This window comes from Panthera uncia, chromosome D4, assembly GCF_023721935.1.
Source record: "Panthera uncia isolate 11264 chromosome D4, Puncia_PCG_1.0, whole genome shotgun sequence".
Classification (NCBI taxonomy): Eukaryota; Metazoa; Chordata; class Mammalia; order Carnivora; family Felidae; genus Panthera; species Panthera uncia.
This window is the reverse complement of record NC_064807.1, coordinates 440,168-461,741: the sequence shown is the minus strand read 5'-3', so window position 1 is coordinate 461,741 and position 21,574 is coordinate 440,168. Positions and strand designations below refer to the sequence as shown.

At 40.0% G+C, this 21,574-nt stretch overlaps 1 protein-coding gene and 1 non-coding gene across 6 annotated transcripts in view; both read left to right on the top strand.

Moving 5' to 3' along the window:
* IARS1 (isoleucyl-tRNA synthetase 1) overlaps positions 1-21,574 on the top strand; it is a 67,129-nt gene that overhangs the window by 3,377 nt on the left and 42,178 nt on the right. For 3 of the 5 annotated variants that reach the window (XM_049634683.1, XM_049634598.1, XM_049634924.1), the window contains exons 2-9: positions 3,055-3,180; positions 3,859-4,015; positions 4,264-4,383; positions 6,937-7,019; positions 11,149-11,266; positions 15,761-15,908; positions 18,742-18,829; positions 19,093-19,153. In XM_049634683.1, the coding sequence (XP_049490640.1) occupies positions 3,062-3,180; positions 3,859-4,015; positions 4,264-4,383; positions 6,937-7,019; positions 11,149-11,266; positions 15,761-15,908; positions 18,742-18,829; positions 19,093-19,153 (894 nt within the window). In that variant the 5' untranslated portion in view covers positions 3,055-3,061. Of the gene's footprint in view, positions 1-3,054; positions 3,181-3,858; positions 4,016-4,263; positions 4,384-6,242; positions 6,308-6,936; positions 7,020-11,148; positions 11,267-15,760; positions 15,909-18,741; positions 18,830-19,092; positions 19,154-21,574 lie in introns of those variants that run through there. The other 2 variants (XM_049634756.1, XM_049634837.1) reach the window with 2 other exon arrangements.
* On the top strand, positions 300-431 carry LOC125928183 (small nucleolar RNA SNORA84). The gene has a single exon (XR_007459587.1). It is a non-coding gene; the product is annotated as a small nucleolar RNA SNORA84 (small nucleolar RNA).

Genomic DNA, 21,574 nt, shown 5'->3' with positions numbered 1-21,574 from the left:
ACTCGTGCATTCGAATTAAAGACTGGAGCAGGCGTGGCAAGGAAGAGCATGATGTTTATTTTAAACAAAAATATTTTTGTGTGCATTTCTAAGGTCTATTGAGGTAAACATCAGTAAAGGTCAAGGAGGGTATATAGACGTTTCTGAACAGGAAGTTGCCACTAAAGAGGTCTGAGGGAGTCTGGAATACAGAAGATTGGAGGGCAAGGGTTATGGTCAGAGAGAGGAAGAGGATATTCCTTCCCTTAGCATGACCTGGTGATGAATCTCCCCTCCTCTTTCTGCTCCCCACACCCCAGGCCCTGTGGTTACTGGATGCTGTTTGCAGGTACAGCTCTCCAGTGGATGTGAGGGGCCACAGCAATCCTGTGATTTATGCATGGGGGCTGTTTCTCCTCAGCAGCCACCATAGCCCGGTCACTGATACATGGCTCTTCGTGGCTAACCAGTGCCATTACCTTGAGTCGAAGCTCCCAAGAAAGTTTTATAGAAGTTAGGAGCATTTTCACAGGAAGCTTAAATATTATTTTCTCAAGAAAATAAAATAAAAAACTTCAGGTAGATATTCCTGAATAATGGTTAAAACAGTTCAAGAGTAGTGACTCAGACTTTGATGTGCAGGTCAATCCCCTGGGATCTTGTTAAAATGCAAGTTCTGACTCCTGCCACCAAGGTGGGGCTGGCAAGTCTGCATATTCAGCTCCCATAGATGCTGGCGATTATAGAAGCAGCCTTGAGGAGCATTAGAAGTGACAGAAATTAATGTGTTGGCTAGACATCTGTTAATCTTCAAATGTAACCCCTTAAGTTTCAGTTGGCCTTGGGGCGCCTGGGTGGCGCAGTCGGTTGAGCGTCCGACTTCAGCCAGGTCACGATCTCGCGGTCCGTGAGTTCGAGCCCCGCGTCAGGCTCTGGGCTGATGGCTCGGAGCCTGGAGCCTGTTTCCGATTCTGTGTCTCCCTCTCTCTCTGCCCCTCCCCCGTTCATGCTCTGTCTCTCTCTGTCCCAAAAATAAATTAAAAACGTTGAAAAAAAAAATTAAAAAAAAAAAAAAAAGTTTCAGTTGGCCTCCAATAAGGTAGTCCTGAACCAGAAGGACCCCTAATAAATCAAGAAGTGCACAAACACACTTTCTATCCATGAAAGGCCAGACATTGTAACAAGATCCAGAGATCCAAACTGCCATCCAACATCGATTTAATACCATTTAATGTCACACCTCGTCAGAAATGGATGCTTGGATTCATTAAATGGCCCACCTGTTCTTTCCTTATTTTTTTCCTATATAAAACTCAAACACAGCATTGCATCTCAAAAATAAATGAGGGACACCTGGGTGGCACAGTCACTTAAGCGTCCCACTCTTGATTTTGGCTCAGGTCATGATGTGATGGTCCCTGAGCCCCGCATCTGTCTCTGATGGTTGGGATTGTCTCCCTCCCTCCGTCCCTCCCCCACATGCGCTCACTCTCAAAATAAATAAATATTTTTTAAAAATAAATGGGGCACCTGGGTGGCTCAGTTGGTTAAGTGTCTGACTCTTGATCTCGGCTCAGGTCAGCATCTCATGGTTTGAGTTCAAGCCCCGAGTAGTGCAGAGCCTGCTTGGGATTCTCTGTCTCCCTTTCTCTCTGCCCTCCTCTCTCTCTCTCTCTCTCTCTCTCTCTCACTCTCACTCTCACTCTCACTCTCTCACTCTCTCACTCTCACTCACACACACACACAGTAAATAACATTTTTAAACATTTTAAAACTGTTTGTGCTTTAGCAACTAACATGAAGAATATAAAAAGACAACCCCCAGGATAAAGAAAATATTTGCAGATTCTATAACTAATAAGGGACTTGTATCTAAAATATATAAAGAACTCTTAGAGCTCAACAATTAAAAAGACAACTCATCTTAAATATTGGACAAAGGATGAATGGAAATTTCTCCAGATAAGATACAAATATTGCCTAAGCACATGAAAATGTGCTCAACTAATCATTAGGGAAATGCAAATCAAACCCATAATGAGATACTACTTCATATCCATTAGGATTTCCTGTAATCCAAAAATGGACAATAAGGAGTGAGGATGTAGAAAACCTGGAATACTTATTCACTCCTGGGAGAACATAAAATGAGGCAGCAGCTTTAGAAAACTTTTTGGTAGTTTCCCAGAAGTTAAACACAGTTACTATATGATCCAGCAATTCTACTACTGGATATATTTACCCAAGAGAACTGAAAACATATGCCCACATGATAACTTACAGATGAATGTTCATAGCAGGATTGCTCATATTAGCCAGAAATTGGAAACATCCCTAATGTCCATGAACTAATGAATGGATAAGCTGTGACGTATCGATACAATGAAATATTTACTTGGCCATCAAAAGTAATGAAGTTTGAAGATGTGTTACAGCATGGATGAACTTTGAAAACAATTCTCAGGGGGTGCCTGGGTGGCTCAGTTGGTTAAGCGTCCGACTTCGGCTCAGGTCATGATCTCGCGGTCCGTGGGTTTGAGCCCTGTGTCAGGCTCTGTGCTGACAGTTCAGAGCCTGGAGCCTGTTTTGGATGCTGTGTCTCCCTCTCTCTCTGACCCACCTCCGTTCATGCTCTGCCTCTGTCTCAAAAATAAATAAACATTAAACACACACACACACACACACACAATTATCAGAAGCCAGACACGTGATTCCATTTATATGAAATGTCCTGAATTGGAAAACTCATAGGACAGGAAGCAGGTTAATGGTTGCCAAGGGGCTGAGAAGGAGGGAATGGAGCGTGACTACTAACGTCTACAGGTTTTTGCAAGGGGTGGGTGGTAATGAAGTTGTTCTGGAATTAGACATGCTGATGGTTGCACAACCTGTGAATATGCTACAGACCACTGAATTGTATACTTTAAAAGGGTGAACTTTAATTTTAGAAAGCTATAATGCTTTTTTAAGTGTCATGTAGTGTGATGATAGTAATATGTATACACATTTTAATATATGCTACTCTGTTATTCCTAGAATTCTCTGTTGAGAAAAAAATTTTAATTTCTCTTGCAGCAACAAAATGGTTCAGCAAGTTCCAGAAAACATCAATTTTCCTGCTGAAGAAGAAAAAATCTTGCAGTTCTGGTCCGAATTTAATTGTTTTCAGGAATGCTTAAAGCAGTCAAAACACAAGCCAAAGTATGTGAATTTCTTTGGTAGAGTCTTTAAGAGTAGTCATTTTTTTAGACTGAGTTCCATGAAAGCAGAAACTCTTCATTCATCTTTGTGTTCCAGTCCCCTAGCTCTGTATATAGTGGGTGCTTTCAGCAGTAGGTACACGGTGAATGGATGAGTTTTTAAATATCAGGGTGGATTCCGTTTCTTTAAGAGGTTTTCTAAATAGAGTTTATGTGTCACCCTCTTCCTTTCCACTTTTCTCATTATTACCACCTTCATTTAAACACTTAGTCTTAGCTTCCTGTTGGAGTATTTCCTGCCTCTAGTCCCCATTCACCTGAAAACCAGTCCTTTCTTTACTGTTTTCATCGTCTATCTCCTGTATTCAAAAACTTTATGCGATAGATGTTGCCCTGTTTTACTGATGAGGTAAATCAGGATCGGGATGAATGACTTGCCTTAGTCATGGCTAATAAACGAAGTGTGGATAGTCTGATGGAGGTCACTCAGCTCCACTGTAACTAGTTTTTATGAAGGCAGGACTTGCAGTAAATCTCTAACCATATATGTCTGTGAATTTTCTGGTCTTGCTGCTTTTCTTCTCCCTGAGGATTCTATTGTGATAGGACCTATCTATACAAAAATGACCTAAATTTTTGCTGTCTTAAAGTAACAACACATTTTTATTACCTCTGTTAGATTTACGTTCTATGATGGGCCTCCTTTTGCAACTGGACTGCCTCACTATGGACATATACTTGCAGGGACAATTAAAGATATAGTTACCAGATACGCTCACCAGAGTGGGTTTCACGTTGACAGAAGGTTTGGATGGGATTGTCACGGCTTACCTGTGGTATGTTTGAGTCACCAGCCTTATAATGTTCTGATTTTTTAATAAGCATTGGATTTCATCATATAATATGTTCAAGTATGATGAATTTTTCCTATAATGTACTTTGTTTCTACAGTGCCATTTGTAGTTCATCTTCTCTGTAGATTTTTGAGACTTGATATTTTTTAAAACTGTTTTATGTTCTACAGTTGCTGACTTGAATCTGTTTCATAGGCAAGGATGTTAATAATCTTGTCACAAATTTTCAGGAATATGAAATTGATAAGACACTGGGGATCAGAGGACCAGAGGATGTAGCCAAAATGGGGATCGTAGAGTATAACAATCAGTGCCGAGCAATTGTGATGAGATATTCCACTGAGTGGAAGGTATGTTGGGTTGTTTTCAGTAGAATGAACAAAAACTTTAATTTTTAAATGGGAGTTAATATGGTTTATGCTCCTTTTGTGCTTTTTATGAGATGCGTCCAAAAGTATGGCTATCTGTGTGAGGTTGTGACATAAGAAGGTTGATCGTTCTCTCCAAAGAAGTATTTAGCTTCCACGTACAAGCCTATTAAGCTGTCAGCCTAAACGGAGCCCTCTTTTTCTGGTTTCTGGGTGCTCGATTGGTCTTCCATATTTAATCTCCTACCTGCTCACTGTGTATGACAGGAATTGGGCTGTCCTAGTGCATAGGTTAACTTGAATGTTGCAGTAAAAAAAATTCAGATGTTAAAAACAATGCAAATTTGGACTCATTGTTATATTAATTTGACTCCCATCCTACCATTGCTTCTGTTAGTAAGTCCTGTGAAGGGCTAGCAGAGTTCCTGTCTCTCTCATTCTCAAGGGCTGAGGAGCAGAGGTCCTCAGCTCCCCCTCCTCCCTGGCTCTCCAGCTAGTGGTCTGTGTAACTTAAAAATATGTCTGACTTGTATTTTTTCCATCTCACCGTCTTACCACTTTGACTTCTCAAACTGGCTCTTGTTCCGAATTCCCTATTCCATATCAATCTTCCGAGCTTCACACATGATGCTCGTGAGCAAATCAGATGCCAAACCTTGTCAAGTTTTTCTTGCTCAGTGTCTCTTGTCTGGTCATTTCATTCCTACAGCCCCTCTCTGGTCTCCCTCCCACCCTCCCCTTCATTTCTGTAACCATCTCCTAATTGGTCTATTGTGCCCTTCCGTGCTCAGCATTTTGAGTAGCTTCTCTTGATTGGTGAATAAAATCTGATTTCATCACCCTGAAAATTAAAGCTCCTCCGTTTTCTCCTACCCTAACTTTTTTACTTTTTAATTAAAAGTTTTTTTTAATGTGTATTTGTTTTTGAGAGAGAGACAGAGCTTGAGGGAGGGAGGAGCAAGAGAGAGAGGGAGACACAGAATCCAAAGTAGGCTCCAGGCTTTGAGGTGTCAGCACAGAGCCTAACACAGGGCTTGAACCCATGAACCGTGAGGTCATGACCTGAGCTGAGTCGGACGCTTAACCGAATTAGCTGCCCAGGCACCCCTGTTTTTTAATTTTGTAATTTTTTTTTTATTAAAAATCATTTTTTTAACCTAACTTTATTCAGTCAAACTTTCTTGCTTCGTTGCCAGAAGGGAAAAATCTAATGAGTATAATATGCATGTAACTTTCTTTACCTTAAAAAAAATTTTTTTTAACATTTCATTTTTGAGTAATTCACACCAAAAAATTGCAAAAACAGTTATGAAGAATTCATACTCTTTTCTACTTCTCAAATTCTAACACTTTCAATAATCATAATGTAATTATCGAAAGCAAGAAATTAACACTGATAAAATATAATAGACCTTTTTCAAATTTAACTAGTTGTTCTATTAATTATTACTGATCCAGGGTCCTGTCTAGGAATACACATTGCTTTTAGTTGTCATACCTCCTTATTCTCCTTAAGCTGGAAGATTCCCTCAGTCTTTCTTTGTCTTTCATGACCTTGTCAGTTTTTTTAAAAAAACTTTTTAAAAGTTTATTTATGTATTTAATCTCTGTACCCACTGTGGGGGTGCAACTCATGACCCCAACATCAAGAGTTGCATGCTCTACCGACTAAGCCAGACAGGCACCCCAGCCTTGTCATTTTTAAAGAGTATAGACCGATTATTTTGCAGAAAGTCCCCCAAAGTCTGATGTTTTCTCATGATTAAGTTTAGGTTATGTATGCATTTTTGACAAGAATTCTCAGAAGTGACATCATGCCCTTCTCGGTCTGTCATTGTCAGGAGGCCTGTGATGCTGATATGATGTCTCATTGGTGACATTAATTTTGTTCACTAAAGTAATACAGGTCAGGTTTCTCTGTTGTTAATTTGTAACTTTTCCTTTATAATTAAGTATGCTGTGGGGAGATCTTGCAAATATCCTGTTTCTTATACTTTTGCTTAGGAATTTTAGCGTCTATTGATGATTCTTGCCAGCAGCAATTACACCTGAGGTATTTGCCGAATGGTAGTTTGTGTAGACTTGTATAAAGAAATATTAATGTTTATAAATAACATCATATGCAGATAGGACGAATGTCAAGAAAACTGGTTCTTTTTTTTTTTTAATTTTTTTTTTTTAACGTTTATTTATTTTTGAGACAGAGAGACAGAGCATGAACGGGGGAGGGTCGGAGAGAGATGTGGAGACACAGAATCTGAAACAGGCTCCAGGCTCTGAGCTGTCAGCACAGAGCCCGACGCGGGGCTTGAACTCACGAGCCGCGAGATCATGACCTGAGCCGAAGTCAGACGCTTAACCGACTGAGCCACCCAGGCGCCCCAAGAAAACTGGTTCTTAACCTTACATAGATTTACTTGAAACATTGGTTGTTCTATTTTTCCAAAATCACTGGGCGTGGTGATGATAGAAATATAACATTGAAGTGCAGTAAAAAATATCATTGTCTAATAACTCTAATGTTCGTATTTTTAGTCTACTGTTACCAGACTTGGCCGATGGATTGACTTTGACAATGACTACAAAACTCTGTACCCACAATTCATGGAATCTGTCTGGTAGGTTTATTTGAAATTGTAAATATAATGAATATTCTGTTTATTGCTTAGTGGAGAGATTATGTACCATGAATCAGTTTTTCAGATTCATAATTATTTATCTAAAATCTTTGGGATGGATTTGTTTTTGTTTTTGTTTTTAAAGCTTTATTATTTTATTTTATTTTTTTAGAGCACTTTTAGGTTCACAGCAAAATTGAGAGGAAAGCACAAAGATTTCCTGAATTCCCTGTGCCCCCACACATGCACAGCCTCCCCATTATCAACGTCCCCGCCAGAGGTGATAACATTTGTTACCTCTAATGAACATACACTGACACATCATAATCATCATAATCACCCAGAGTTGGTAGTTTAGGGTTTACTCTTGGTGGACATTGTAGCCATTAATCATACAGAGGATTTTCACTGCCCTAAAAATCCTGTGCACCAACTGTTTATCTCTCTCACCCCAGATTGTTTTTAAATTCAGTAAATTTTGGATTCTACTAAAGTAATAGGATATGCATATATTCTGTGGTATATAATGGTTCCAGCAAGTTGAACAGCGATCTGTAAGCAAATACGTTAGTATTTTTCATCAGAACACATAATTGTTCATGCTAATCAGGTAAAGAATATAAATGGCCTAATGTCAGTTAAAGGTTTTTGCCAAATTAGTACCAAATTTAAGGAAAATTAAGTTTCAGAAGTGTTTTTTGTCTTTGTTTTCTAAATAATGAAGTTTAAGAGATTATGTATTTTGAATTTTATACTGAGACAAGTTGTATAGTGCAGTCACTTGTATAGCTGTTTCAAAATAAATGCTCCTTTTTTTTTTTTTTTTTTTTCTTTCATTACTGTTACGAAACAACTGCTGTGATGCCAAAGTCTTACTAGGTGAACCTCAGGATAGATAGTACAAGAATCATTGCATATCGTTAACGGGCAAAGAAGCATCATTATTATGATTGCAGAGTGCTCTATGTACATACTTCAGGCCTTGAGAAAGTCTTAACTTTTGTTAAATTATACAGAATGACAGTGAGTTGCAAAGCTGTTTTGTACAGTGCACTTTCTTTGTGCTGTGTTGTAGGCGCACGTGGCTGTTAACTGCCTTCCTGTCTACTTGCTTGCATTTCTCTTAGACAAGATCTGTTGTACATGTTTGGCCCAAGTCCTTTGCCTTTGAGGAGCTAGATGCTTTGGGGTAGTTTTCAGACCCTCTGACTCTGATAAGCCCCTGTGGACACATCCCCAGGCCTGTATACCCAAAGTTGGAAGCTTACAAGTTTTCTCTGACAGGCTGGAGACTTTGGAGAGGGGCCTTCCTGGTCACCGAGCATCTAGAATTCTCATGATTAGAGAAGCATCTAAGAACCAGGATTTGTGTTAAACACCTGAAAAAAAAAGGTACTATTAATGCTCTGGATTAAGGTTGTTGAGCACTTAAATGTGGCTAATAATAAGGAGCCAAGAATACACAGTGGAGAACGGACAGTCTCTTCAATAAATGGTGCTGGGAAAGCTGGACAGCCAGATGCAAAAGAATGTTTCTAGTCCGGTGTCTTACATCATACACAAAAATTAAATCAAATGGAATAAAGATTTGAATGTAAGACCTGAAACCATAAAATTCCTAGAGGAAAACAGGCAGTAAGCTCCTTGACATCTGTCTTAGCAATGATCTTTTTTTTTTTAGATATGACCCGAAAAGAATGGTAGCAAAAGCAAAAATCAACAAACGGGGTTACATAAAACTAAAGAGTTTCTGCACAGCAAAAGAAGCTATCAACAATCAGGGCGCCTGGGTGTCTCAGTCAGTTTGCCTCAGTCAAAGCGTCTGACTTTGGCTCAGGTCATGATCTCACAGTTTGTGGGTTCAAGCCCCACATCAGGCTCTGTGCTGACAGATCAGAGCCTGGAGCATGCTTTGAATTCTGTCTCCATCTCTGCCCTTCCCTGGCTCACGCTCTCTCTCTCTCAAAAATAAGTAAACATTAAAAAAAAAAAAGCCATCAACAAAATGAAATGGCAACCTATTGAATGGGAGAAAATATTTGTAAATTGTGTATCTGGTAAAGAGATTAATATCCAAAATATGTAAAGAACTCCTACAACTCAGGAGCAAAAGAAAATCTGATTTTAAAATGTGCAGGGGCACCTGGGTGGCTCAGTCAGTTGAGCATCTGACTGGCTCAGGTCATGATCTTGCAGTTTGTGGGTTCGCGCCCCGCATCAGGCTCTGTGCTGACAGCTCGGAGCCTGGAGCCTGTTCCGGATTCTGTGTCTTCCTCTCTCTCTGCCCCTCCCCCATTCGCACTCTGTCTCCCTCTGTCTCAAAAATAAACATTAAAAAAAAAAAAAAGGAAAAAAATGTGCAGAAGATCTGAAGACACATTTTTTTTCCCAAAGAAGACATGCAGATGCCAGCAGACCTGAAAAGATACTCAGCATCCCTCATCATCTGGAAAATACAAATCAGAGCCACAATGAGATACGACCTTATCCCTCTCAGAATGGCTAGTATCCAGAAGACAAGACATAACAAATGTCGGCAAAAATATGGAGAAAAGGGAATCTTCGTGCGTTGTTTGTGGAAATGTAGATTGGTATGGATAGTATGGAAAACAGTATGGAGTGTCCTCAAAAAATTAAGAATAGAATACCACATGTTGCAGCAATTCTACTTCTGAGTATCCAAAAAAAAAAAAAGAAAGAAAATGTTAATTCAAAAGAGATATGTGTCCTTATGTTCATCACATTATTTACAGTAGCCAAGGTATGGAGTTAACCTACATGTCCATTGATTAATAAGAGATAAAAAAGATGCGAGGTGTGTGTGTGTGTGTGTGTGTGTGTGTAAAAAATAGAATATTACCCAACCATAAAAAAGAGTAAATCTTGCTATTTGTGACAACATGGAAGGACCTTGAGGGTATTATGCTAAGTGACATAAGTCAGAAAGACAAATACCATATGATTTCACTTAGATGTAGAATCTAGAAAAACAAAACTCACAGACACAGAGAACAAAATGGTGGTTGCCAGAGGGAAGAGGGGTTGCAAGGTGTGTAAAGTGGGTCAAGAGGTACAAACTTCCAGTTATAAAATAAATAAATCATGGAGATGTAACATACAGCATGATGATTGTCAGTGATATTGTAGTGCATATTTAAAAGTTGCCCAGATGATAAATACTAAAAGTTCTTATCATAAGAAAAATAAAATTGTTGCAACCTTAGTGGTGGACAGTAACTGGATTTACTGTGATTTTGCAGTGTGTATAAATATCAAGTCTGAATATAATATTACATGTAAATTATGGCTCAATAAAAAAGATTAATAAGCTTGGGAAATTTGATATAAAACATCACTTTTTAATTTTTATTTAAAGCCAAGCAGTACCATGAAAAATATGCAGTTTTTCATAAAAGTGTACTTCAGCAAATGACAAAGAGTTTAACTCATTTATTATACCAAACACATAGGAATTGGACTATAAAAACTATACCTAAAGGCAGTATTAAGGGTTCCCACCAGTGCATCCTGACATCCAAGTGGGACAGGTGAGTAGTTGCCACAGGAGACCCTGGAATAACTGTTACCAATGACATTTCAGTATTTTGGTGCATTTGGCTTAAAACAACATGGTTAAGTGTTTAATAAAAGTTTTTGCCCAACTGTAGGAGAGATATCCTAATCCCAATGGTTTATTCTTTTTAAATTGCTTTGTAAAACTACCCGTGATAGTACAATTTAAGCAATGTACCAGAAAACTATTAAAAGCAAATACTCTGAAATCCCAAGCATAGTTAATATTGGTGAATGTCTGCTTTTTCAGCATCTGAAAAATGTAGGTGTGTATATGGATATGTATAGTTTTCCACAACTAGTACCTCATTGTACAATATGGAATCACTTTTCCCACTCAAGTCATGAACATCTTTTCATGTAAACAGATACTAGCACTTTTAATGGCTGCGTAATGTCTCAGACTACTCTTGTAATTTACCAGCTAGTCCCCAGTTGAGAAACGTGATATTTCGACTGGCTGATAGAAACTCTGTAGACAGACTGGTGTAAATGTTTGAGTTTGGGGAGGCAGAATTTTGGTTGGGTAATTATTGTAAAACTGTTTACTTGCTAGGTGGGTCTTCAAACAGCTCTATGATAAGGGCCTTGTGTACAGAGGCGTGAAAGTCATGCCCTTCTCCACCGCATGCAACACTCCACTCTCCAACTTCGAGTCTCACCAGAACTACAAGGTGAGTGTGATGTCATTGGGCATTAACTTATGCACACAGAGGTTAACCATTGTGATCACGGTAACCAGTCCCCGCATGGAATGTTAGCATGGGGAGTCCGTCAGTTTGACCGTTTCTTACTGAGTGCTGGGAATGTTACCAGTTGCTAAACTGAGGCTCTATTAAGATTAAAAATGAGGGATTTTTCCCCATGAGATTTGTGAATGGTGTGTCTTCATGTGATAGCTTCTTGTTTTGACCATATTTTTGGGCCTCTTGGGTTAACCAGTGCAGCTCTCCCTCTTTCCCTTCAGTCACTGATTTTGGAAGAGTTATTGGTTGGCACGATGATGCCTCGTCTGGGACCTTGTAGCATTTGTTCATTTGTTAAAAGTATTTGGAACCAAATCTGATTTGTGATTGGTTGACAGTATTATGATTTTATTTCTGATGAACAGAATAACAGCTGTCACTGCTGCGAAGGGAGAGTTTAGATGAGTGTGATGTCACCAGAGTACACTCCGTGCTTTACCTTGTCTAGACAGACCGTAAAGGCAGGCAGTCTTCTGAAACGTGAAGTATCAGTTCTCATGTATGTATTCAAGAGGTGTTTTCTTTTCTGAGGCTTTAACCCTCTTTGCTTTTAAAAGACATTAATTTGTTTGAAAATTATGTCATTAAAGCTTTATTTCAAAGGCACTTTTTATCTTACAGAATGCTTTCACACATCTCATTTGATCTTTGCAAATCCTTGTGAGGTGGCCATGATGAGTCCTGTCGTCTCCTAAATACCCTTCTATGATAGTGCTCACGTTGTGTCATATTTTTTAGATAAAATACTTTAAGCACATAAAAATGTAGAGAATAATATACTAAGCACTTGGGTATCAAAGGCATAACTTTGTCAAACCTTAACATATTGCTGTGTTTGCTTACTTTTGAAAGATACTTTAGCTTGGAGAATTTCCAGCACACACAAAAGTAGACAAAATAATGAAATTAACTCCCATGTGCCTGTCACACATCCCCAGTACCTGTTAGCTGTGGCCAGTCCTGCCCCAGCAGCACACACTCCACTCACTTCTCCCAGGCCCTATTTCAAAGCAGATTTCAAACACATCATTTTACCAATAAACAATCCATTATGTATCTTTAAGACATAAGAAATGGTTATTATTTTAACATTACCATAATAACATTATCACATTTTCAAAAGTAATCAGTCATCCTGAATATGAAATATTCTAATGATCTAATACCTGGATATCATCAGTGTTTATATTTCTGTTTGTCTCTCAAATACCATGCCTTTTTTTTTCTCTGTTCCTTTTTGTTTTGTTTTGAATCAGGACCTAAGGAAGGTTTGTACATGGTGGTAGTTGTGTTCTAGATCTGCTTTCATCTGCAGCTCTTCATTTCGCTTTTCCCTTTTTTCCCCCCCTTGCAAATTATTGTTTAGGAAATAGGTTTTATCTTGTAGAGTTTCATACAATGAGTTTTGCTGATTATGTCTCCATGGTCTAATTTAGACCACATCCTCTCTATTTTGTAGAAATTGGTACTTCATCTTGTGTTTATGTCCTTCAGCATGTATGTCATTGAGAGGTGTCACTGGTTTTTTTTATGATGGTATTCATTTGTATCTGGTTTTTCTCACTCAATATTGTGTTTATAACAGTCCTTCATGTTTGTAGTTGTGGATCTTTTGTTGTAGTTTCTGTGCAAATAAATGGTCCACAATTTATGTATTTACATCACCTTTCTCTTTTCCATTTCCTTCTTACAACCTGATAGGTAACCACTGTGCTGAATTCGATGTTTCTTTCCATACATATTTTAATACTTTTGCTATCTCCCTAAATATTCGTAAACAGTGTATAGCATTCTTATGCTTACCTTTTTTCTTTAAGTTTATTTATTTATTGAGACAGAATGCAAGCAGAGTAGAAAGAGAGAGGGAGAGAGAAAGAATCCTAAGCAGGCTCCACACTGTTAGTGCAGAGCGCAGTGCGGGGCTCGAACCCACAAAGTACGAGATCATGACCTGAGCTGAGACCAAGAGTCTGTCACCTAACCGATTGAGCCAGCCACCCAGGCGACCCTTATGCTTATCTCTAATCTCATACACTGTACTTACCCTGCACCTTGACTTTCTTTGGAAACATTAAGTTTTAAAGATTCATCTTGATACATGTAGCTTTAAGTTAATTTGTAACTGCTGTATAGTGTTTCATATAACAAATAGATTGCAAGATATTACAACTTTTGATAGACATCTGAGTTGTTTTGAAGGGTATAGCCCTTTTTCTTTAATGTTTATTTATTTTGAGATACAGCGAGTGTGAGTGGGGGAGGGGCAGAGAGCGAGAATCCCAAGTAGGTTCCTTACTGTCAGCACAGTGCCTGATGTGGGGGTTGATCCCACAAACTGTGAGATCATAACCTGAGCCAAGATCAAGAGTGAGACGTTTAACTGACTGAGCCACCCAAGCTCCCCAGCCCTTTTTTTTTTAATGGCAGCAAACAATGTTGCTAAGAACATTTTCTAATATAAATCCTTGTGTACTTACGCTGGAGTTTTCTTTGGCTTCTAGATTTCTACATATTAGATCCCCATAATAGCTTGTGAGCTCCTAGAGCTTTTAGAGGGTGTATTCTTCTGTAAGTAAACAAGTATATTTTCTTGGGATGAGCAGATTGTGCTGAAGTAAGCTGAATTACAGGAGAGTGTACTTCCACCTGTTCCAAAAGGTAAACCGTTGTGGTGTAGAAAAATATTTGTTTTTTTATCTTTAAAGTTTTAGACACTGTACTATATATGAATGAATTGTGCACTACAATCTCTTTGTGTCTGGCCTCTCTTGTTCAAGATTATGTTTGTGAGAAGACATCTATGTTGTGTGTAGTAGATCATTATTTAATTTACCCATTGTACCACTGGTGAGCATTTAGGTAATGTCCCGTTTGGGGCTGTTACAGTAGTGCTACTGTGAACATTCCGGAGGTTGTCTTTGGGGAGCATGTACACACACATCTCTTCTGTTGATTACATACCCGGAAGTGGAATTGCTGAATCGTAGGCTGTACCTACTATATTCAGCTCTAGTATGGGGGTTGGCAAACTGTGAGGTGCCAGGTAGTGTTTTAGGCCTTGTGGGCTGGATGGCCTCTCACACAAGTGCTCAGCTCTGTCAAAACCATTCCTAGCCCTTGGGTTGTAAGAGGTGACAGGCAGACTTGGCCTGTGCCCTGTGGTTGGCCGCCTCCTACTCTAAGAGGCACCAGCGACTCCTCCAGCGTGTACTGCAGCATTCTTGCCAGCACTCAGCACGTTCTGTCTTTTGCCTTGGCCATTCTGTGGTCTATTTTTGTTTTTAACGTTTGACATAATTTTTGGACTTACTGGAAAGGTCACAAGAGTTCTCATTTCTCTTTCAGTGGTGGTCACCCTGTCACCATGTTTACATCATCTTTCTCTTCCTAGGGTGAGGGGCAAGACGGGGACCCTCTGAGAGTAGGTGGCAGGCATGATGTCCCTTTTCCTCTAAAGACTTCAGTACATATTTCTGAAAATCCATACTGTTCTCTTAGGTAATTGAAATTAGGGAATTGATCTTGATAAAATACCATCTAATCTGTTGGTTGATTGTGTTAATGCTTCCCTTAATGTCCTTTTTAGCAAAAGAGAATCATAGGTTATGTGTTTTGTTCGGTCGCTGTGCCTCCAGCCTTCCTGGAACAGTTGTTCCTTGGTCTCTTTTTGATGACACTGACATTTCGGGAGTTCGGGCTGGTACTTTTTTCAGGTTTGTCTAGTGGTTAGTATGTGAATAAGGTGAAATTTGTAGAGCTCCTTTTTCTTAGGGCACTTTATTTAGAATGCAGTTGGTTTGGGTCAGGAAATGAGCTTTTCTGCTTTGTGGCTGTTTATTAATTTTTTTTCTTTTATTGAGTGCGTGCGCAGGTAAGGGAGGGGCAGAGAAAGCAGGAAAGAGAGAGAATGCCAAGCAGGCTCCACACTGTCCACGTAGAGCCTGATGCGAGACTCAAACTCACAAACTGTAACCCTCCCCCACATGTGTGCATGCCCGCTCTCCCTCTCTCTCTCTCTCTCTCTCTCTCTCTCAAAATAAATTTTTTAAAAATCACCCTCATGTCTTTAAAATGATTCATTTTTGTATTTTGGAATAAAGGATAACTCTTTTTTAAAACAGTTATTTTGTTGACCTAACTTTTTATAGATTTGTTATACAATAGGCCATTCTAATAGTGAAATCTCTATTATATATTCCTGTTTATGTACTTAAAATGTTGTTTTTGTGACTACTAAAGTAACTGTTAAAACACTTGAAGAATATAAAAAATGTATTTGGAATTGTTTGCTTTATATTTTCTTTTTATAAATATGGCGACGGGTTTTTATTCTGGAAGTCTATTCTTTAGAATCAATTCCCTTTTCCTCTGTGTTATTATTACAAATTTTGTAAAAGGGTACTTTATCTCATTTTATCTCAGGATGTACAAGACCCTTCAGTGTTTGTAACTTTCCCTTTGGAGGAAGATGAAAATGTGTCTTTGGTGGCTTGGACAACCACTCCCTGGACTCTCCCGAGTAACCTTGCCCTGTGTGTTAATCCAGATATGCAGTACGTGAAGATTAAAGGTAAGTGTGGGCCGGGTTACTTACGACTGATATGGAAAAGATCAATTTAACTTATTTTGGGAAAGAAGGAAAACTTACGTTTCTTTTTGGAGTAAAAATAGAAGTTTTTGAAAAAGTGTTAGAACTTGAATGTCAAAATAACCTCTAAAAGTTTTTTTTTTTCATTTTTGGTTGAAAAAGTAAATGCACATAAAAATTAAAATAGAGACATAAAAAAAAGATTCCTTACAGTTTTCAGATTGTAATACCCTTTTACACATCGTGCCCACGTTACAGATGAGGAAGGAGCTGGAGATTCAGAGAGGTGGTATCTCATCGTTACTAGGAACGTGATGTGTGTTTTCAACACCACCGAGCAGTTAACCTAATTTAGACACTAGCTACCTGGAGACAGCGTCAGGCGTCAGATCCCACAGGTTAAGGGCTCAGTCCTACAGAACCACCTGTACCACCACACCCTCAACTGCAGATGTCATTTTCAAGTCCTGTGCTTCCGACAGACCGTGACCCCCCTCCTTAGGTTGGATTAATGTGCTAGAGCGGCCCACAACTCAATGGTTTGTCATGAAAGGATATTATAAAGGATGCACATAAACAATCAGATGAAGTACATAGGGGGAGGTGTGGAAGGGTCCTGAGCCCAGGAGCTTCTGTCACTTCCTAAAGTGACTTGGGGGCTTTCCTAAAGTCTGTTCATTAACATAACAAAAGACACCTTTATGACTCTTAGCACTTAGGACTTTGCAAGGGTTTTAGGAGCTCTGCCAGGAATGGGGACTAAGACTGAAATATGTGTTTCTCAGAATTGATACCAGAACTTGAGAACTTTGTGCCTTTCAGATATTCCCTTGTAGAGAGCCAAAATCTTGATGAAGCCCTTTCCATGGAGACTTCTATGAAAAAATAAGATTGTTCCTTTAGGTTTGGGTAGTTTATGGAGGGAGGGGGAAGCCATGGAAAGGAAACCATAGCCAGAAGAGTAAGCACCTTATAAGACAGGTGACTTGATTCATAGCTGCTTGTGAGGCAGAGGAAAGATTCAAGAAAGGAATGGGAGGTGCGTGGGTCAGAAGACAGGTGTTTTCATTACTGCTTAGCTGGGCCTTGGGAACAGATGGGAGCAGTTCCTCCTGCTGGTGGCTGTGGGTGGAGAGCCTCTCTAGGCAGGACCAGGCCTCTGTGTCTCCCTGGGGACAGTGCTGCTCTCTAGTGAGTCTGACGGCCTCAGGGGCCATTGGGCAGACACTTCAGTCCTGACCTTTGTCTGCCCGCATGTGACCCACATACCTGGTGGGCCATGTGTCCTGAGTTTTATCCAGAAAATGTAGACTCCACTGACCATGAAGCTCCAACGCAGCCAGAACTAGTGGGTGGCAGTGTTCGTTATTTTTAACAGCTTTTCAGCAGTTGCAGAGGTCTTCACAATGATCCATAGATTCTCGTGTTTCTAATGGTGAACTGCATATATGTCATAGGCTCCAGTAAATCTTAGGATATATCTTACTTTACAAGTGGGAGTTTAAATTAGTCTGTTTTTATAAGGTGATTTGCCATTTGCTGTTAAATTTTAAGTGTTTGTACATTTATTCTAGCCTTGCTATTCCTAGGAAAGTTTCCTCCAGAAACACTCTAATAATGATACAAAGATACGTGCAAGAGCATTCATTACCCCAGTGTTCCTAGTACTAACAATCTGAAAACAACTTAAATCCTAGTTTTAGTTGATGGGCTAAAATGACTTGTACTTCCACAGAAAGGAGTACTGGGTAGCTGTTTAGTCGAATAGAAAAGGCAATATGTGCTAATATATGGAAAGATGTTCACAATATAGTGTGTGAAGGCAAACTGAAAAACTGTATTGAGTTCTATCCCATAATTAGTAAAAAAAAAAAAAAAAAAAGTACGCATTCACATAAGATGTATGTGAGTATACACGTAGAAATAGACACTCAAGAGGCACCTGGGTGGCTCAGTCGGTTTAGCATCCAATTCTTGGTTTTGGCTCAGGTCATGGTCTCAGGGTCCGTGAGATCAAGCCCCATGTCGGGCTCTGTGCTCATAGTGTGGAGCCTGCTTGGGATTCTCTCTCCCTTTTCTTCTGCCCTTCCCCCACTCACACACACTCTGTCTCATAAATAAATAAACATTTAAAAAATAAAGAAATAGACACTCAAATGATAGTGTCTTGCATGGGGATAAGGTTATGGAGGACTTTTACTCAGTGAGTTTCTTGGTTTGTTAATGGGGCTCAAATTCACAAACTAAGATCATGACCTGACCCAAAGTCGGACACCTAACCGACCGAACCCACCCAGGCGCCCCTGTTAATGTTACAATTTTTAATTTTTTTTTCAACGTTTGTTTAATCTGGAAAGATACAGAGAGAGAGTGGGGGAGGACAGAAAGAGAGGGAGACACAGAACCCGAAGCAGGCTCCAGGCTCCAAGCTGTCAGCATAGAGCCCATTGCAGGGTTTGAACCCACAAACCATGAGATTATAACTTGAGTGAAAGTCGGACGCTTAACCGACTGAGCCACTCAGGCGCCCCAATGTTAAGATTTTTAAACATTTACGTATATGACTTTTGGTCAGAGAAAATAAAGATCAATATACTTAAAATGAGTAGAAGCTCAGTAAGCACACCTGCTGTTTCCGTCGTCTTTGGGTCTGGAAACCAGTGTGTGTTGGTGTCCTTGCCGCATTTCTCTGAGTGCTGAGCACAAGAGGTACAGGTGATACAGGACCCCAGGAGGGAGGAGTGTGCTAGTGTGCTTCTAGACTCCGCCGAAGTCTGAATGTCACTCAAGTCCACTTTTTCCCTTGCTCTCATAGATGTCATCAGAGGAAAATTGCTCATTTTAATGGAAGCCAGATTACCAGCCCTGTATAAACTGGAAACTGACTATGAAGTCCTTGAAAGGTAAGTATACAAATTACTGATTTGTATGTGTGGATATGTGTATGTCTTTCTTTAACCTTGAGAGGTGAGACACCTACTGCCCAAAAGGTTTCTTATTCAAGTTCGGTTTTAATATTCCTGCTGTGTATGTTCAGACCACATATTCCAGCATTAATGACTGCGAAACAACTAAACCAGCAGGCAGTGATGACTTGATGTGGCTACAGTTTTGTTTCTTGGAGGGTTTTAGTCTAATTGTGAGTTTGCCTTTCTCCTTTTTCTAGATTTCCTGGTTCCTGTCTCAAAGGCAAGAAGTACAGGCCCCTGTTTGACTATTTTGTGCAGGTGAGTTCAGGGACCTGCCCGATGTGGGTCCTGCATAGCTGGGCACTGGGTCCCTGGAGTGTTCTGATGCACCTGCAGTGGGAGTCACTGCGTTGTCCTGTGGGTTGTGTGGGTTTCCCGTGGCTTGTGTAGGTATCTGTCGCCTGTATGGGTGTCCGTGGCTTGTGTGGGTATCCTGTGGCTTGTATGTGTATCCTGTGGCTTGTGTGGGTGTTGGGATCCAAAGTCTCTCGGTAGTAATAAAGTTAAATTATATGTGTATTCCCTTCTTGTTTTAATAATTAAAATTGTATAGGAATTTTTTTAATACTTTTCTTAAGTTATGAAAGGAAACACTTAAGTTTGAGAAGATTTATATGTATATATTTTTATTGCTTATAGATTTTATTGCTTATAGATTTTCATCCTGGAGATCTATTGGTTTGGAGGTGTTTTGGTTTTGTTTCACGAATTTAAGATAGTGCTCAGAATAAAACCTTGTGTCTAACGATCAACAGAGTTCATGTCAAGGAAACTGATGAGGTGGGGGTTTTAAATCTAGGCATCAAGGCAAAGTTCATACATTTGGTCCCTAGTTTTCTTAAGAGTCATGAAGCAGTTTTATGTAGTTTTCATTTTCTGCCAACAGAGAATCCATGGCTATTGTTGCCATGGAAACTCTACCACCACCAATAAAAGAACAGGGTCAGCAGGAAGTTCCTGTTGATCTCTATCTATATGTGTTGGAGGGAAATAGTGAACAACACCCTCAGACCAGGCTTTATGCCTTATGTGAAAATTATATTCAGCTGTACATAGTATTAGTTGGCAGAACCTTATACCACAGCCCAGGATAAAACATTTGCTTACCTCTGTTCTGGTTCAGGAACAGAGTTTGATTCATGCAGGTGATCTCTGCCATTTGGGCTCTGTCCACAGTGTCACTCACATCTGTCTTCATTTTTGTGTGTGTTGAGTGTTTTCCCGTGTTTCTCATGTCCCAGTTACATTTGACCCTCGAACAACATAGGGGTCAGTAGCGCCAATCTGGGTACAGTGACTTGACTCCCCCCAAAATGTAGCTGTTAATAGCCTACTGTTGACCAGAAGCCTTACCAATAACACAAATAGTTAACATGTATTTTGGATTTTATATGTGTTATATACTGTATTCTTAAAGTAAGCAAGAGTAAAGAAAATATTATTAAAATCATAAGGGGGCCCCTGAGTGCCTCAGTCGGTTAAGCATCCGGTTTCAACTCAGGTTTGTGAGTTCAAGTGGTTCGTGAGTTCCGCTTGAGTTCTTGCAGTTCGTGAGTTTGAGCCCCATATTGGGCTGTGTGCTAACAGCTCAGAGCCTGGAGCCAGCTTCAGATTGTATGTCTCTCTGTCTCTCTCTCTGCCCCTCCCCAGCTCACACACTCTCTCAAAAATCAATAAACATTAAAAAAGAAGAAAATTGTAAAGAAAACATATAGTGGTTTTTCCAGTAGTGTATTCATTGAAAAAATGTTTTGGTGGTTTAAACAATTCTGAATACTTTGTTTTCCCAAACATTAAGTATATATAAAAAGTTTTTCTCCACAAAAAGACACAAAGTACAAAGTCCTAGCACATCTTTTTGAAAAACCATTGCTGCTATTTATACTGTCCTAGAATAGAGAAAGCCAACTTTATTATCAGGTTAGCAGAATCATAATACATAAACCTGACAAAGCATTTGTGGAAAAAATACCAGCTAACTTATAAATACAGATGTGGCGTTTCCAGGAACAATTGCTGAATTGATAATTGCACATACTAGGGCTGCAGCATGACATGGGCACATACGAATTTTTACAGAATCATACTTGTTCAGTGTCTTACAGGCTAAAGAAGAAAACGGCATCTCAGCTTGTACTGAAAAGCCTGTTTATGAAACTCAGCTTCCCCGTGTTTAATTCTCTTAGAGAATGAGGAATAAAGAAAACGTCTTCACTAAAAAAGAAAAAAATCTAAAATTGACCAGCCACCACAAAGGTGATGTCCTGCATCCTGGTGGCCTTGGCCCCGCAGTTGTAGCAGCAGGACGGCTGCCCCATCACCCTGGAGGTATGCCACTGGTCCGAGGCCATTGCAGCTGTGACCACACGTGGGCTGAGGTGGCCTTCAGGGAGGAGTCTGCACCCGGCCAAGAAGGGCTCCGGGCTATGGCTGCCCTGGTGCAGCTCCAGAGCCTAGTTCCCAGAGGACTCAGGAAGCAGGGGTGACAGGGACACAGGTCTCCCTGCACGAGGCTGTCCCTGCCCTGTGGGCCCGGCCTGTTCTGCAGCCCAGCCCCCCACCTGCCAGCCCTCAGTGCTGGACCCCACCACACTGTTGCCATACAACCTTCAACACTGCCTGTCCCCAGATCTCCAGAGGCTGCTGACACCCTCAGCAGGCCTCTGGGAACTCAAGGCA